The 18,856-nt window shown below is 38.8% G+C and overlaps 1 protein-coding gene across 12 annotated transcripts in view; it reads left to right on the top strand.

Annotated features, from left to right (window-relative positions):
* The window catches only part of FHOD3 (formin homology 2 domain containing 3), a 374,055-nt gene that overhangs the window by 44,836 nt on the left and 310,363 nt on the right, over positions 1 to 18,856 (top strand). For all 12 annotated transcript variants that reach the window (XM_085052233.1, XM_085052234.1, XM_085052240.1 and 9 more), the window contains exon 3: positions 11,089 to 11,153. In XM_085052233.1, coding sequence (XP_084908359.1) covers positions 11,089 to 11,153 — 65 coding nt within the window. The remainder of the gene's footprint in view (positions 1 to 11,088; positions 11,154 to 18,856) is intronic.

Below are 18,856 nucleotides of genomic sequence, written 5' to 3' on the forward strand. Positions count from 1 at the left end.
AAGATAGCCTAATTTGGCATTCAGGTTTACATGTGAAAATAGCTGAGAAGTCCAGTATTTTATGGTGGAAACTTAAATAAAAACAGCTTATGGAAACAGCTGATGCCAGATGTTCTATTTAAAACCATTTAATTTTATTAACATTGAAGCTGCTTAATAGCTGTGTTTGCACTCTGCCCTCCTCCTCAATGACGAGGCTGTAAGTTAAGTGAGCAGCTCTCGAGGCTTGGAAATGTGTTTCTCTTCAATTTGCAAGGAGGAAATCCCTTCCTCTCTCCATAAACAGATCATCTGCAGGGCTTCAGGTGGAGCTGCCAGAAAGTGCTGCAGGGCTGCTCTGAGCTCAACTCCTGTTGCGAGTAGAACCACTGATTTGAGAATCCAAACCTGGAGCAACCCCAGCACCGTGGGCAGTCACTGTCTGCTGGGGCAAACGAGTGCAGTATTGCCCAGAGCGTGTGGGCAGCCGAGGGAGTTTGTGCTGGGTAATTAATCAAAGCTGTGAATTAGCTGCACTTCCTATTCCATGGCAACTGTTCCTGTGTGTGCGCCTAGCCGGTGGTAAACTCAGAGGTTTGTGTAAGCAAGCTAACACTGTTTTATCCCATGGGAATCCATTTGTCTGTGTGTTCCGTGTGTGGTGTGGGTTTGTTGGGTTTACCCCTGACTAAACTAAGGTGATAATCTGCTTCTGATAAAAATAAGTGTCTCCAATTTAACCTCCAGTTGTGAGCTAACAGCTTAAACTGTTGCAAATCTGTGACTAGCCCAGGATCTCCGGTAATGAAGCCATGAAAATTAGTGAATATTGCCAGGGTTAAGACCACAGCAGTACAGCAAAACAGGAGCTTATTTCACATTTACTGCTCAGTAATTGTGCTTGCTAGCAAAAGCATTGATGGTCCAGCAGTAAATATAAAGCCCATTTCCGAAGTGGAATTAATGTGGAGAAATAAATGGCTTGAGAGCAGTATTTTATATTTAAGAATTTGTATGTCAAGTTAGGAAGAAGCCCTTGCCAGATATGATGCTAATGGAAAACTTCCAAAAGCAGAAAGAGACACAAAGTAATATGTTGATTGGTGCAAAGTAGACTTTATTTTTATGTACTTACATACACTTATGCATGTTCTACTGCAAGGTGGGACAGCTTTAAAATGGTTGCTGCTGCTGCTGCGTCTGGTTAAAATGATCACATTCTGAGAAAGCGTAAATGGCCAACTAAGCGAGTAGGACATTGCTTTGAAATACGTTGTGCCGCTTTGCATAATATCTTCTTCACTTTATCTTTTTAGTATCATCAATTAGATTGGAAAATCATTAAAGATAGGGGGTTTTCCCTTAAGGTAGTAGAGAATGATTTCTAATAACAGGGAAATGTTTATGAAAATTTCTTAAAACTATTTTTTACAAACTAAGTCAGATTTTTTTGCTTTTTTAATTATGAAAAGAATCAGATGCCTCTTTTGGAATGGTAAGTCCAAGTTAGGTCATGTAGCAGGGCCTTTGTGAGAAAGAAAGTTATGATGCAGGTGCTGTTTGTTTCTGGTCTGTAACTGTGGATATTTTAATGAAAATTGGTCACAAAATCACCCAATGGGTCAGGTTGGAAGGGAACACAGTGGGACTTCTGGTCCAGCCTCCTGGCTCAAGCAGGGTGATCCCAGAGAACATTGCACAGGATTGTGTCCAGATGGTTCTTGTGTATTTCCAGTGAGGGAGACTCCACACACTCTCTGGGCAACCTGTTCCACTGCTCGGACACTGAACAGTAAAGAAGTTCTTTCTCATGTCCGTGTAGAACTTCTGTCTCTCAGTTTCTGCTCATTGCCTCTTGTGCTATTGCTGGGCACCGCTGAGAAGAGCCTGGCTCCATCCTCTCAATGGCCTACCTTCAGATTCTGACAGACACTGATGAGATCCTCTCTCAGTTGGTTCCTCTTGAGGCTGAACAGGCCCAGCTCCCTCAGCCTCTCCTCATAAGATAGACATCCAGTCCCTTAATCACCTTTGTTTTCCTCTCCTGGACCTAGTCCAGAAGCCCCGTGTCTCTTGTACTGAGGAGCCCAGAACTGGACACAGCACTCCAGATGTGGCCTCAGTAGGGGTGAGTAGAGGGGTAGGATCACCTACCTCAACCTGCTGGCACTGCTCTTCCTAATGTACCCCAGGACACCAGAAGTGGTCCTGGCACTTTGTTCCCCGGGAACCAAAACTGTGGGTCCCATAGTGTGGCTGGGAGCACTAGAAGGACCCTTCCCCTCAAGAGGTGGAAACATCAAGTGACCCAGCTGTTGAAGATTAATTTATTTTACTTTCCTCCTTGCCCTTGTTCTGTAGGTTTCCAGTCTTCTAATAATTTGTTCCCCAAAAATCCAGGTATTTCAAGGCATCCGTTTCTCCAAGCGTGAAGAGATTTTAAATGAAAATCGTCATATAACATGAACTTCAAAGTACAGGTGATAGCAAAACCACATGACCAGAAATTACCCGGTGTAAAGATTCCTGGGAGGAATGTGCAGCCAGAGCTTGAGAGTTCCTGACAGCAGTGGGAAATACATAAGTTAAGTTGGAAAGCACTGGTCAAGTGATGTGTCATCTCAGGAAGAATATGATGCAAGATTGACAAGTGTGGAAACAATGCTTTTGGTTTTGTGTTTTATCCAAAGGCAATATTATTGTTGAAATAGCTCTTCTAATGCAATTCTCTTCACCATTTTCCAACTCATAATGTTCGTGTTTTCTCAATACAAAAATATAAGATGGAGATTTAACTGATCATGCTATCAGTGTTTCACAAAATGACAGGATAAACATCCTGCTGAAAACAGTTATATTTGAGTTGAGCTTTTGGGTTGGGAAAGGACATAGTTTTGTTCATGAATGACAGCTCTTAAAAAATGGTCATTTTCTGACTGTGAAGGCAGCAGTCAACCCTCAAATATTTGGGGGGCTGTTGGAAGGTTTTTGTTTTAATGTGTGGAAATTGAGCCATTAACAACTAAGAAAGAGGCAGCATGATGATTTATAAAGTAGGTGGGGGAAGTGGGGAGGGGATTCTCACTTTGCAGCTTCTGAAGTTTGTTTGCACATAAACTACTAAAAAGGACAAATGGAACAAATGTTTCCTCCATTTTGAGCTCATTGCATTTTGCACAGTGTAAAAGTGATTCATTATCTTTCGGGAAAAATCACTGCCTTGTGGTGAGGTACACAGAAAACTCCAGCTTTTACCGACATATACTCATACATTACATTAGTAATAAATGATTTGGTGCTATTCATGTGGCTCATGATGCATACTTGGTGAATCCCTTGATTGTTTCACTTTACACTTTTGAGTTTCTCCTTTTCTTTGCCCTTGTCCTTCTATCCCATTTTGTTTCCATTCAAAAAGAGAGGAAAAAAAAAAAGAAAAATGGCAACCCTGCCTAGTAAATGTACTTGCGAAGAGTTAGGGGGACGTAAAAACTCAGCACCTCATAGTGACAGTCTGTAGGTAGCCCTTATTTGCAGAATTGTACAGGCAATGCTGTGTCAGCCAGGACACTCTTCTTTCTACTCACTGGCATTCAGATGTAAGTTTTTTGGGTGGTTTATAGGTTTTTAATAGGGAAAAAGGCAGTTATTTGTTAAAATCATGTTGACAAATGCAGAACATAATAGTGGAATAATCTGCAAGGGGAAAAAACCTGTAAAAATCTCAGCATTCTTTGTTCTTTTGTATACTGTTGCTTTCACTAATAATTGGCAAGATTTTTCCTGCCCCATTTTTGCTTAAGGAATATGCTGGGATTATTGCTATTTGGGTTAGTAAAGTTTTAATTATTTTTATGCTTTGTTTTTTAATGAAGAATGAACAGACGTGAATAATCGCTGTCTGTTTACTTATTTTTGTCCACTCTTTTCTGTTTGTTACTTCACTGCACTACTGATTGTGTCTTCAGTAAATTTGTCATGATCCAGGAATGCTCTCAATAAAACCACTCTGCTAAATAATTAGATGATTTACAAGTGTATTGCAAGAACAGGATGCAGACACATTCTGATTTCACACTAAGTTTTTAGATGGAAAAAATGAGGTAAGAAAGAAAAGCCCACTGACTTGCTATGAGGATGAATGTCTGTGTTTGCCTCGAACAGCCTGTCATGTACCAGAATAAGTTGCTAGTGCTGTCATCCATTGGAAGAGTATTAGCATGTAGAAGACTTGTTTTAAATTATTGGTATTATTTCCTGAGCTCCTCTGCTTCCATTATTCAATGGCAATAACATGAGCTTGAACATGACAGTTGGATCTTTGGATAATAATCACCAAAGAACTTCAAAAAGGTTATTAGTTTGGATAAGATTTTCAGATGAGTTTCAGAGAGATTCTTAATTCTGCTCTCCATGCACATGTGCACTCTCTCACTTTCAAAAGTCTTGGCTTTTATACAACATTTTTTTAGAAGTGTCAGATTTTTTTTTCAATCTCTTGAATTTGCAGTTGAAGGGAGAAGCATATCATAGTGAAACTGCAGTCAAACTGTATCTTAACTGCTTTGAAATCAAAGCCTAGGATTTATGCTGTCTGATTAATAGCAGGTTAAAAAACACTTCCCTTATTGTGTGTGTGCTGGCTTGCAGATCTTTTTCAGGGAAAATCTGATAGACTCAAGTGCTTGAACTCTGGCAAAAATTTCATCCTTTATGCATTCAACAAGGAACAGTTTGTTTTCCATTGCTGCTGTGGAGTACCTTAAACTATGAAGCCACTGACTATGAAGCAACTGATGCAACACCCCATTGCAGAAGCATTTCCCAAAAAGGTGCAAGTGAAGATGGTAATGCATGGGTTCTGAAATGAAAAAGCAGAAGCCATTTGCAAAAGTAATGCAATCCAAAGCAGATCTGTTGCCATGTGTTTACTTCTGGTGGCATACTGTAGTCTAGGTTTCTTTTTTGGGAGTCAGTGATTCTTTCTTGAGCTTGGAAGTTGCTGGATGCTGTTGCCATTAAGCTACTTCTGTTGGAAAACATGGATGTGATTACTGGAGATGGTTAATGGTCCACAAAGAAACCTGAGTGCTGTGAGAGGCTGTAACAAAATGCGAAGCATGTGTTCTGCATGTGTACTTTGAAAGCAGCATCTGTGTTAGATAGGTTTTCATAATGGTTAGATTGTTACATCAGGCAGAATTAGGTGCAGAATTGTTATAGGGGAAGTTGTCAGGTTAGGCTGATGTTAAATGCTGTCCAAGTCTGGAAATATTTTCAGTATTACCACATTGAGGTTAGTTTTCATCCAACCTCTGCCCTCTTTGGGATAAACAGGCAACAGACCAAGGTATTAGTTTAGCTTGGTTCAGTAGCCTGTTGTGTTTGCTTTGGTAGTGGTTCTGAAGGACTACGAAAAAACCGTCTGATTATTTCAAGAGAGGCTTGGGGTCAGATAAATGTATGTCTGGCTGATCTGATACCCACTGGTTCAGAGCTGGCCTTGCTGTGAGTGATTGACTGATACTGCACCTCATAGCAGTGTGAAAAACTGAATATGGGGGGAGCTGGAGGCTGGTGGACCAGCAGACCGTCCCATCTTATAACAACTGAATAATAGAAATACATGGTGCCTACACTGTTTGCCAGTATATTATTTTATTTTCCTTTATTTTCCTTGATTTGGTGAAACTTAGGAGTCTAAACCTTGTGCAATCTTTAGGTTTTTATGTAGTTTCACAAGTTACATGCAGGCTGCAGCTGTGAACCCCTTGCTCTTTACAGAACTCCTCTAAAGTAGGATGAGGAAGGGCATCAGCTGTGCTGTTAGCCCAGTGCAGTGAGAAAGGTAAGGTCCATCCTCTGGACCCCCATTCTTAAAATCCCTTTACTGCTATTGCCAGTTTGAATTGAAACTTTTAGTGTTCATTTTCTACCACATCTAGGTTACCTTTCCAGAATCGTGGCTGGGATATGAGGGAAAGGATACTCATTACTTTAAATATCCAAACTCATATGTGCACAAACAAACTACTGTAATTTTCAAAGGTTTTGTGTGATCGTCCTTTTGAGCACAGTAAATGATTTTTCTCTCCAAGTTATCCTCAAGAATTATCCCAGTCTACAACTGACTGATAACACTAATCTTAATGGATGAAATCCCTGCTTGGAACAGAGTAAAATGAGAGTCATGGGAATATGCTACTTGAAAACTGCTCTGAGGGTAGGATATGATTGCCCTTTATAATCCATTTATTTATTTTAAAAACCCCCAAAAACCAGAGTCACCCCTACAAGAGGCATCACACTTAGTTGCTGTGTTGCCATATGAATGTGTGTAGCACTTAATGAAAGACTGAGATCCAAGTTTCTCTTTATGGGCTTGTGTTCCTTTATGTACTTTAAATATTTCAGAAATAGAAAAGTGTACAGACCCTAGCTCAGAGCAGAGCTCAAACACTCTCTTATGTATATTAACTGAAGGGATCAAAATTGTTTGTGAGCTAAAATCATGGCTTCTAACAGCATTGGACTCAGCTTCTGCTTATGATGGACTTGTGATGATTCAGATGTCTGCTACAGATTTTATTTTTTGAGCAAATACAATGAAGGATAGTAGGTTTGCTTGTCTGTGCTACTATAGAGTGTTATTAAAACACTTGCAATTTATCTGCTGCTGTGCTATAGAAGTGCAGCTTTTTCCGTGGCTGTTAAGTTTTGTGTAGAAAGCATAACAGGAGGAGCCCAGAAGGATGTAGAATGGCCTTTCATAAAATTAGCACCTTTAAACAAATGAATTTTCTTAATTGATTTATTAAGCAATCACTAAGAAAGTTTGAAAAGTGATTTTCTACTTCAGTATTAAATGATAAAATAATGTGTTTTCAGAAGCAGGAGATTGTTTCAAAAGAGGCTAAATTTATTGAATTGAAATATCTAGGCCTTTGGAAGAATATTAGGAAGTCTGAATAGTTGCCTGTCCTGAAAGAAAGAAAACATTGAAATAGAAAATGTATGTTAATTGATGCATTCTCCTATTTTACAAAGATGAGCTTTGTCAGGGAAATGGTTGTGGTCTGCCTTGCTAATAATGTCAGTGAATCTTAACTGGATATTTACATAAAAATTCCATTTTTGATACCAGCAGGTCTTTAGTATAGGTCTAAGGAGGAAGGATGTCGTCTTAATAAAATAGACTCTCTTAAAATTTCCTTTCAAAGTTTCCTTGAAACATTGAGAGAAAAACTCTGTGTGTTGGTTTCTTTTAATGTGTGGTTTGTTTGTTTGTTTTGGGGTTAAATTATTTTTATTTTATTCATTGATACTTTTTCCCCTCTGTACGCCTAATGATAGTCTTGGTATTTTTCTTCCGGTCAAGGCATTGCTTGGCTCAGACAGAGGTTTCACTTCAAAACAAGTAACTGTTTAAAAGACAGCCAATTGAGGTAATATTTTCAAAATGTCATTTAAATCAGATCTCGGAAATATATAATTGAGTGAAACTCTTTGTAATGTGGCACACAATGACAAAACAAAGCACTGTATTCCATAAGACAGACAGTGCTGTTGGCATGTGCTTATTTAATTTATTAGAGAAGTTTGGTATAGAAAAAGTTTTGTGTGTTGGGGAGTCCAGAGACTAGAAGTCAATCTTGTGATAATGATTCCAATCTCAACATAGATCAACAGAATGCTATGTCAGCACAGTATGTGAAATTTACCTACTCTACTACTGCTAAATTGAAGCTATTAAATTACCTCTATTAAGTACTTCTTGGCTATTTTTTTTCTTAATAAATAGTAGCCAGTTGCATTCACTGAAACATATGTTTTTAGAAAATTCATATCAATAAAAATTCAAGCCTTAGTTAGAGTAGATTAGAGGGTTTTTTTAATAAATGAAGGTTGTTCATTGGAAATACTCTTTTTTGCAGTGTATTTTTGATCCTATTTTGGTATTAATGCAAATGGCTTGTCTTTCCCATGGCAACCCCCCTTCCCTGTCGTGGTATCATGACAAGCTTGCCTACAGGCATGCATTTTAATACTATGTGGCCAGTAGTTCATGAGGCTGTGAAATCATGGATGGATTTCAAGTTACTTTTTTTTTTTGGCTTTTATTATTGTAACATGCTTTCCAGGAAATCAGTATGTGTAGAATCACGGATGTAGTAATTTTCAGAGGTGAACTTTGTTTTCCAAAAGTATTATTCATGCTGCATGATAGTCAGAAGTATTCGGCAGGAAATTGCGTAATTTTTAGTGTTTTATGTGTGACTGGTCTTATTATAATTAGCTGCTGTGTGTGAAATCTAGTCTGTCTAAGCCCCACAAATGCCTCTGTAGTGATGATCATGGTGACACCTGGGGAGAAGGCAGGGAATGCATCATCATAAGTGAGTCTTCATCTTTGTAATTTCTGGGGCTTGAATCATACTGATTTTGGTAGACTGGGAAAATTGCCAGTGCGACCAGTGGAAGATAAAAATAAAAATTAATCTTTGTGTGTGCGAGAATTTTCTGCCCTGGCAGGTATACAGTTGTGACAATAGTGGAGAACAAAACCTCTAGAAGACAGCTTGCTCTAAGCATTGCTTGAAGTTTTCAGGGGGTTTTGTAAGGAGGTGAGGTAGAGGAGGAAGTAGTGCCACTGTTGAAACTTGGAGAACTACCCAAAAATAAAAGGCATTGTTTATATTGACAAACATCATGCATTAGATTTTTAGAAAAGTGGAAAAAGCTGTATTAAATTGCAATGGGCCTGAATCTCTAAGGCCTTAAAATGGTGCTGATTTGTTAGGTCCTTGTGTTCATTCACTCTCTGATGGCTGAGCACTACCTGCTGTCTGTTCTTCCAGCAAATCACCGCAAACCTGTAGATTTCAGCAGAGAGCTGGTGGAGTCATTGTACCCTACAGACTGCTGAAGCACTTGAGAGTGACTTGATAATAATGTCCATTGTTTCTTACATTAGCAGTTTCATTTAGTTGATTAATCTTTCTGGATGGAAAGAATAACACTATGTAAAATAATATTATGAATAATATGTAGGCTTCCTTTTTCTTTGCTACCTCTATGTTATACCTTTACAATTCTGAAATAAACAATCTTCATTCATGTCTTCCATTTTCTGGTTTTGTTATCTTGGAGGATTTGTGTATGTCAGATGCATCAACAAGTCCATCAAGGAAGGGAGATCAGGAGATGCTATTTCTGTACAGAGCCAGATGTTGGGAAGGTCAAGAGGTTTGGTCAAAGATTCCTCACTAACCTAGCAAATTAAATATTCCAGAGGAGTCCTGGAACTCCTGTGGGAAGAGGCAGTTGTTAAAAATTTGCAGGATATGAGCGCAGGCAAAGACTCTGTCCAGCCAGAACAACAGGAGGAGTTTAGGTGGGCAGAGAGTCAATCCTAAACCTGGAACTGCTCCAGGAAATTTCACAGTCCAAGCTACAGCCAGCTTTTGTGGGAGCAGCAGCATTTGCTGCTTGGCACTTCTAATATTTTTAAGAGGAGGGTCACACTTTGCCTACTTTGTCCTAATGATGTCCAAGCAGACCCATTAAAGAGTAATTTTCATTAAGGGTTGTTTTTTTTTTTTTAAAGAATCTATGTTTATTATTATTTTTTTTAATCTATAGAGAAATGTTGCCATTCTGAAACTGAAACTATGTTTTCTATTAGCAGATACACAGGTCCACATTAACCACTTTTTTTTCAGGTCCTTACTTTTCTTTGTTTTCCTGTATGTTTTCCTAGGGGCAATAGTTTTTCTCAACATACCTGTTGCTACTTCCCTTACCTTCCTTCCCTTGCAAGTCTTTCAGAGAAATCATATAAAATGCTTGGCTTTTTTTGCTTTTTCATGAAAATAATTAAAAATATTTATTTTCTGCAAAATAACTGTGGGCAGGAAAACAGTAAGGTGGGGAAGAACTTCTGTTGTTACAGGAAAACTGTTTTAAGTTACAGCCAGTAGAAGATTCTGCTGGGTGTCTGTGTAAAGGGTTTGGCCCTGAAGCCTCTCAGCAGAGTTGCAAAGTATATAACTGAGAAAGATTGTGCTGGTTTGTGCTCTGACTGGTATATAGAAGTGGGTCTAGGGTTCACATGACACAAACTAAACTGCATCAGACTGTGTTCTAAAAACAGTTTGCCTTCATGTGTGTTTTCCACAATAAATTCACTGAATCACTGAATGGCTGAGGTTGGAAAGGACCTCTGGAGGTCATCTGGGCCACCTAGAGCCACATGTGCGGGAACTGCATTTTTAGTTTCAGAGAAATGAGGGAGAATATGCTGCAGCACAAGCAGAAATGGCATTTGGCTTTTCTTACTGTTCCACCTTCCATCAGGCGAGGAGGTTTGGTGCAGAGGCAAGGTGGTGTCTGTGGCCTCATGCCAGTTTGCAGGTGTAGCACCTAGAAATCAAGAGCAGTGCTCTTGTCCAAATTGAAGAAATGCAGCTAATAGTAATTGCGCTGAATAACAAATGAGATATGTAGCAGCTAATCAAAATAGTCTTTCCATATAAGACCAGCATTGAACTGGGAGCCAGAGTGAAGAAGGACTCAGTTTTGCCTCTTTGCATGAAAAACACAGCTAGCTTTGTGCTTTAAAAACCCATTAGGCTACATGAGCAGATCTGTGTGTCAGCAACCTCTTGTTTAACTTTGGATTTTTTTTTTTTTTAATTCTTAATTATACCTAGCATTAAAGTATTTCTGTGAAAGTTAAAATGTGCAGTCATTGCTTGATAATTCTCTGATGCAGTTTTCATAGTGGTGGGTTGTCCTTGGCGAGTGTCCAGCTGCCCACCCAGCTGCTCTCTTGCTCCCTGTCCCCTGTAGAAGGGAGTGGAAATAAAGTGAAAAAACCTTTTAATTGAGATAAAGATGGAGATAACTTAGCAATTACTATCATAGACAGAACAGTCTTGACTTGAGTAAAATTAATTTATTGCAAATTAAAGTGGATTATGAGAAACAAAGACAAAATTTCTAATATCTACCCTCACACCCCTTTTTTCCTAGGCTCAACTTGACTAGTTTATTTCCAGTTCCTCTTCTTCCTCACTACACCTTTACATATTTTTCTTCTCTTTTTAGGAGGGGCAAGAAGCACAGCATAATTCTGAGGACCCAGCTGTCAGTGAGAGTCCATGCCTGCATTGGTAAGTTAAGTCCCACATGTCTGAAAGAGAGCAAATAAACAGAATCGATTCCCAAGAAGCAAATCTGGGGAGTATGAATCAGACTCAGCTGTGTTCCAAGTTGGCAATAATGGCTAGTAAATTGATTTTACAGTTTTGTTTGTTGCATGCTGAAGTTAGGTTGTATTAGCTACACTACCCCTAAAGCACATTAAACATCCCAGGGAAGTATAGCATTTGACAATGAAGTGAGATGGTTGAGTGGTGCTTTGAAGAATCTTCAACAATCTGTCTTGTCACAGCCTCTGTGTGTGCCTGAAAAAGACTATGTTCTGGATTGGCAATAGGATCTGAAGAATTGTTGGCTGACAGCTAACTGCTATATTTTAATAGCATATAAAGTTTATTACTTCACATCTTGCAGATCTTGGACACATATTTGTCATTATCACAGTGTCAGTGTCTTAAAAACCCTGGTTAAAACAATGCTGTCACAAGGAAAAGTCTAATGAAAGTCATAAAGTGCGTGTCAAAAGAACTTTAGGTTGCCTGAATGGAGGCTGATGTTCTGGGATAGCATTAATATGTTCTCCAGCATTCTACAGAGCAGAATGTTTCACTGAGTGTCAGTGGCAAAGCTAATGCTCATGTCCTGGTGATACTGTGATGGATTTTATGGGAGGCTGGCTAAGAAAAACCCAACAAAATTAAAAAATCCTGTGTGTCTGTGCCACAGTTGTTTTCAGCTTCTCCATAGTAGATTCAGCACACTAGTATGTTTAACTTGTTGTTGGTCTTGATTCAAGAGATCATAGCTGAAGCCTTGAAATATAGGTATCTTCCTTAAAGAAGGAAGGGAAAGTCAAAGTTTCGTGTAATTTCTACAGTGACACTGCTTTTGGAGGATTCAGGCTTTAAATACAGCTAAACGTTTTCCCCTGCCCCCAGGATATGTTTTGAAATGGCATTTCTGAGAATTTGAACTGAGTATGAGCAACCTACAGAATTCCTCAAATACCTCTCACAGAGAATGATCTCTAGGCTGCCTTGTGCTGGAAGAGTTCCTCCTCTACTACCATTGACTTGAGGAAGAACAGTAGAGTAAGCCTACATGCTAAATGTTAGAGGAGGAACAGAGATGATGCAGTCTAAACTGATTTTATAAATGTGAGTGAAATTAAGAACAGCTTGGAGAAGATTGCTCTTGTTAGGTCTGGAAATATATTTGGCAAAACAGACCAGTGTAGCAAGACAAGATTTGATAAGTTTCCCGGACTGAGGTTTTATAAAAAGAATTCTCATGTAATTTTTTTTTCTCCAGAGTGCAGCCATCGAGGAATTGGAGCACATCAGGTTCTGAGCTTCCATGTGTGGTTGCATTGTTGTTATCTGTTTTCATTCAAGCTTACTGTGTGCAATTAGGCATATTACTGTGTGTGTATCTTAATTATTCCTGTATGAAAGTGTATTCTCTTGTCAGGTGCTGTTGCTCTCTGGCAGCAGTGATGCATTCAGCAGTGAGTACAGAGGGGAAGCCAGGCTGCAAAACTTGAGTCCAGATTTCAAACTCCTAGAGAAGAGGTGTGTTTGGATATGGGCTTTTGGCTTGGTTCATTGTAGGCAGAAATGTCAAATGTAAGTTCTGGTTCTAATTTCCATCCCCCCTGCTGAAGTTTAGACTTTTGGAGTTAGTTTTTGTTTCAGCCCATAGCTTGACGTAATGTAGTTTCTTTTCTCTTATTTTGTTTTTCATTTTTGCATATCCAGCTTGTCCTATTTTTCGGTATGGGATAGTTTGAAATAGGGAACATCCTGTGTATCTTACTACTGGCACTGTTTGGAGGGCTGTGCCTGGCAGTTGAAGCTGTCACAGAATAAGAGGGTTATTTCACTGGCACAGTGGGTACTGCTTCCCTTCATCTTGTGTGTGAGTGTGCACATCAACTGCCTGTTAATGTCTCTTCTGAAATGCAAGCATTAGGTTTGGAGGTTAAAAGATGTGTTACATATTTGGAGTAGAAGCCAGGAGCTAGAGGAATCTGAGATGGTGTTATGTGGAGTAAAACTGTCATGCTTTGGGTATTTTCTTTCAGTCTTTACAGTGTCCATGGAAAGCATTGTGGTTAGCAATGTTACTGACTCTGCAAAGTCCCCACCAGGTAGCTAGGGCTGCTTTCTGCTAAGATGTGGTTTGTTATGTAGTGACCTTTCTGCAGAGCCTCCCGTCTTCTTTGTATTCTGTGTTTTACTTTGCTCATAAGAGCTGATAGGTGTAAAGAAATAGCTTTTCTGCCATAAACTCTCCCATTCTGAAGTTGGATCAATATTTTTTTCCTTCTTCCTAACTCATTGTACTTTTAAATTGTGGGAAATAACAAAAGTGTTTATATTCAGATGTCCAGATAAAGTTTTCCATCGTTAGTGACTTCAGATCTCTGGAGAATTCATTGGGCTTCACTGTCAGAGGATGTATTGACTACAGGCCAATATTTTTGGAGACTTGGGAAGACTTAGCAAGTCCCATGTCAAGTGGGGTAGGGGATTTTTTTTTGGTTTTAAGCAGAGCAGGGAAGGAATAATACTCAATAATTTGAGTGGAGTAGTTGTGGTAGTTTCTACCCTGTTAAATACGAGTCCCTCTTAAGTACCTTAATTTAATGCATTAATACTTTCTGGTTTTGTTACTCTCAATTTGAGTTCTTATGTTCATACTCAGGAGTTTCAGCATGAAGGAACAAATTTTCCTTTAAATATTACCCTATTTCTTTTCCTATTTTGGCTTCATCATGATTAAATTATCAGGATTAATTAAGAGCTAATACATTTAAGTGGTTTTAATACAAACCTTAATATTTAGAATGTTTCTTTATATCAAAAAAGGATTGCTGAAACCAGTTCTGTTCAGAGAATATAACTAATTGAAAATTATAGATATATTTTTTGTACTAGTTGATGTCCAACGTTCTTAGTGGTGGAATCATAGAATCATAGAATAGGTCGGGTTAAAAATCGTATAGTTCTAACCCCCTGCCTTGGACAGTGATGCCACCCGTTAGAACAGGTTGCTCAGGGCCTCATCCAAGGTGGCCTTGAACACTTCCAGAGATGGAGCATCTACAGCTTCTCTGGGCAACCTATTCCAGAACCTCACCACCCTCACAGTAAAGAATTTCTTCCTAATATCCAATTTAAATCTGCCATCTCTCAGTTTAAAACCATTTCCACTTGCCCTATCACTGGCTGCCCATATAAAAAGTTTTTCTTCCTTTTTTTTTCTGGAAGGCTCTTATAAGGTCTCCTTGAAGCCTTGTCTTCTCCAGGCTGAACAGCCCCAGTTCTCTCAGTCTTCACAAGAGAGGTGACCAGAGGTCTGGAGCATCTTTGTGCTCTCTAGACCCACTCTAGCAGGTCCATGTCCTTCCTTTTCACAGGACCCCAGAACTGGATGCAGTATCCAGGTGAGATCTTCTTATGAGGGCAGAGTAGAGGGGCAGAATCCCCTTGCTCACCCTGCTGGCCACGCTTTTGATGCAGCCCAGAACATAGCTGGCCTTCCAGGCTTCAGTGCTCCTTAAATCAGAGAGTGTCAACTGTAGGGTTTTTTCCCACAAGCTTTCAAATTTGACCTTTTATTCAAATCACATTTAGTATGAGTTACTACCCTTGTGGGAAAAGTCTTTTTAGTATTTTTGGCAGCCATATGACTTTGTATTTAGTTGTGTTTTAACATTATTTTAGTTTGTATATACTTAACAATTACAGGGCTCAGCTCAAGCCTTAATAAAGTGTAATGTAAATGAGAATGTATCTATAGAGCGTGAACACCAACAGTGTCAAAATTTTTAGCCCCTGAAACTAAATGGATGGTTTTAGTCAGAGCAACATTATGACAGTGAAGTTTTAAAGATCTTTACCAGCTCCACTTTTCCTGCAGAGAGACTTGGTTTAGCCATTAGGTCCTTGGCTGAACAGCTCTTTTTGTGGATCCTGCTTCGTTTGTTTGTTCATTGCTTCATAGGTTTTTTTCTCAAAATCTGATATGATCTCTGAGAGAAAAGGCGCCATTTGTTCTCACAGATCTGGACACTGTATTTGGCTTGAGAGAGGCCCATGTCCTCTTCTAAAATGCTTATGCCTGTGATGCTAAATCAGGAGTGTTGCAATCAGTGCTGAGAATGATGTTTGGACAGGGATCCGTGACAATGACTTAGAATGATTCTGCCAAAAGAAGTTTGATATAAGCTTCAGTTGTTAATACAAAGTAATACAAGAAGAATGCAAATAACAAAATTGATGTGATTCTGAGTGCATGTATTGACCTGGGATTACTTAGAGTAGTGTGGCTTGGAAGGTCAGCAAATGTTGCAAGGAGTATTTTAAATTTTACTACCTTTTTGTGTCAATTTATTATTAAAAAACCCAAAAAACCCCAAACCAAATAAACTGACAAAACTAACCAAAACACAAACCCAGTGCCCCCAGTCAGTTATTTAAAATGTTTTTGCCCTATAAAATTACTTTTTTTTGTATGGTTTTGTCTCTCTCCTATATTTATGCAAAGTCTTTCTTTTATCTAAAGTCTTTTTATTTATTAATAGATTAAAATAATTTGCATAGATACTTGTGTATGTTACATTTCATAGTGTGATCCAGGGAGTGCCCTAAACAGAGAGTAAGTATATTATTTCAAGAGTCTTGCTAAATGTATAATATAGCTTCGGTATTATTAGTTATAACCATTTAATAATCCAGTTCCATTGGCTCTTGCAGGTGAGCAGATGCAGAGTTACCTCAGCAGTGGATTATTCCCAGCTCTGGGATGTAAGGGCTGCTGTGCCGCACAGCGGCTCTTTCCAGCCCCTATTATCAGGGCATCTGTGTTAACCAGCAGTGTTAGCACCAATAACCCAGCCTTTCCACAGAGCTCTTGGGATTATCTTTTTGATATCCCCTTGCTCTTGATGTCATTTATGAAATGTAGCCATAAATATCTTGTTGAGCCTGTATTGTTCTGGGATACCTACGGGAAGCTGTAAGCTGGTTGCAACTAAGGGGCTAGTAGAAGCCAGCTGTTTTTATTTGTCCTGTAATAGCTGAACTATGCAGCTAGCCCTTTCTTCCATGTACAGTTTTCCCTTCTGTTATCCATTATGTGGACTTGTTGCATGTGTTAGAGCACATATGATTATGTTCTGCAACTATTTCTGCATCTATTGAACCTTCTGGTAAGACTTGCACCTCAAGCACATGGAGGGACAAGTTCTTCCTGGGTGGAACCACAGTGCTTTCACAAAGACAAAAGTCTTGAATCTTTAACTGTACCTGGCCCTTTGTTGCAGAGAAGTTGAGATACATGGACTGAAGGGGAGAAAATACCATGGTTTTTCCTCTTAAGGGTATAGCACTGAAGTGTTGAGAAGTCAGTGCTATTATGGTTAAGGAAAAGTGAAACCATGTTGTATTTCATTCTCTTCATGACAGCCATGGTAAGCTTGTGCCTACAGCCCATGTTCTTGGCTCTGTCTCACATGAGACTCTCCTCCCTGCAAGGATCATTACCCCATTCCATCTGTCTGGCATACGTGCATTTTCTGTGTGCTGAGTGCCACAGTAGGTTTTTCATGGCCATGGATAATGTGAAGTTCCTCTAGTTCATGCTTTAAAACCTTGTTGTTTTGGTTGTTTTTAAGGAAATAACTTACGGATTTTAAAACAAAAACAGCTTTCTTTTGTAAGGGAGTTTCTGAACACACTAAGAAAATCAGTCTTATTAAAAATCTTTCCTAAAGAAAGCTTAATTGTGGGACTGTGAGCTCTTCATTTGTGCAAGTAGTGATACATTCCAAAGAAAGAGAGGAACTTTGGGTTGTTTGAAGGACATTTTACAGTTTTATGTTCAGTGTTAGGCATTCCTAATAGAAAACATTTTCAGTTTGAGAGAGAGAACATGTGGAGAGCATTAGCAGTTCAGTAAAACGTGCAACCAATTCGGATTTAATTTAAAGGGAACAAAAGAGGTGCCTTGAGAATTTGTCGGAAGCGCTGTGGTTTTGCCTTCTTTGCACTGATGGTAACAGGAGAGAGAGAGAGGTGAGTTGAAATTGTTTTATCGAATATCTTCTTAGCATAATTGGGACCAAAAAGACTGTGATTAATGGATTTAACGGTGCTACACAGGGATCTTGCATGCATTATGGATTTGTAATCGTGATACGCTTCCTATGACTCTTGCTGTAACTTGGTAAAAGTTCTGACTTAAATGAAGATAATAAACAACATGCTTATTAGATGTAAACTGACATCACACAAATTGAAAAAACGTGAGAAGGAATGCCAGAACTCGGGGGGAGTTTTTTAAGGGTTAGGCTTTTTCTAATAGAATAATTTGAGTTCTGATTAAGACAGTGCACACAGTACTTACTGAGGCCTGAATCCAGATGTGATTGGAGATATCTGGTTCAGCTCTCTTTCAGTTTGAGTGAAATGTGAAATAGCTGCAAAGGCTGTGATAAAAATACCTTTTTCAGCTTTTAGGATTATTTAAATTTTCTTTCCTGAGAATGTGGAACACAGATGCTCTAAGTAAAATCCCCTGGTTCCCAGATCAGATTACTTTGTGAAAAATCTATCCATATAAATAACTTGTGGTTTTGCTTTAAAAATGTACACCTCTTTAAATTGAAATGTAAGATTTCTGTTGTTCTCCTTGTGCACATGTTTAGTCAGCCTCCTTTGTGGGGATAAACCATGGTACTTCCCGTAACCTGGGATTTACCTTCTGTTATCTCACTGAGAAAGCTCTGGGCCAGTCCTGTAGGATCTCAGAATCTGTTTGAGACAAAGGTAGATTTCCAAGGTTTGTCCCTGCATATTTAATTTAAACTATGATATTTAAAATAGACATTGTAGCAAGAAGAACCAAGAAGCTGTACAGCAGGTAAAGTCCCCATTAGCAGTGGCATTTTCACATTAAAGTGGTAGATTCTTGCATTAGATGGGCTTGTCCCAGATTTGAAAGGACATCTGTGGAGCATGCTAGTAGGATGCATTTCTTGTCTTGGGAAGCATTGCTTTAAAATGTGAAAGCTTATCTGACTCAAATCACACTGGGAAACACTGCAGAAATCAAGTGAAATGTATTTGAACTGAGATATCCTCTATCAGACCTTTTTTTCTTCCTGACAACTTTCCCTTTTTTTTTTTGCCATATGAAAAAAATCTGCAAGGAACATGGAATCTACTTGTGTGTCTGAAAACATAGTGAGATTTAAAGCAAGTCTTATTTCGAAACAACTAAAAAACAGCAACAAAAATTCCTCCATCATCTTCAATGGTACCATAAAGGAACCATCTCCTCATAAAGCTAGGAAGGAAAATTAGTAGGATACTTTGCTTCCCACTCCCCAACAGAAGTCCATTTAGCCTTGTTTCAGATCCTTTTCCTGAAGTAATTATAAAATACCATATTATTGATACATTGAATTTTTTTAAAGTGGATTTTTTCTCCTGCAATCTAAACATGTCTTTTTGAAGACTAAAAAAAAAAATCTGTATAAAAAATTAACCTGTTTATAGCTGCTTATAATGGACTCCTGAAAACACTTGTAACAACAGTTGTATCTATGTCAATGAGGTCAGTGTTGTTCACACTATAGAACTCATTTTGCTGTAGACTGAAGTACAGCAAGTTCAAGCCCTTAATTAGGGGGGAAAAAGTTAAGTTC

This window comes from Lichenostomus cassidix, chromosome 2 (assembly GCF_008360975.1).
Source record: "Lichenostomus cassidix isolate B80296 chromosome 2, HeHo_3.0, whole genome shotgun sequence".
NCBI lineage: Eukaryota > Metazoa > Chordata > Aves > Passeriformes > Meliphagidae > Lichenostomus > Lichenostomus cassidix.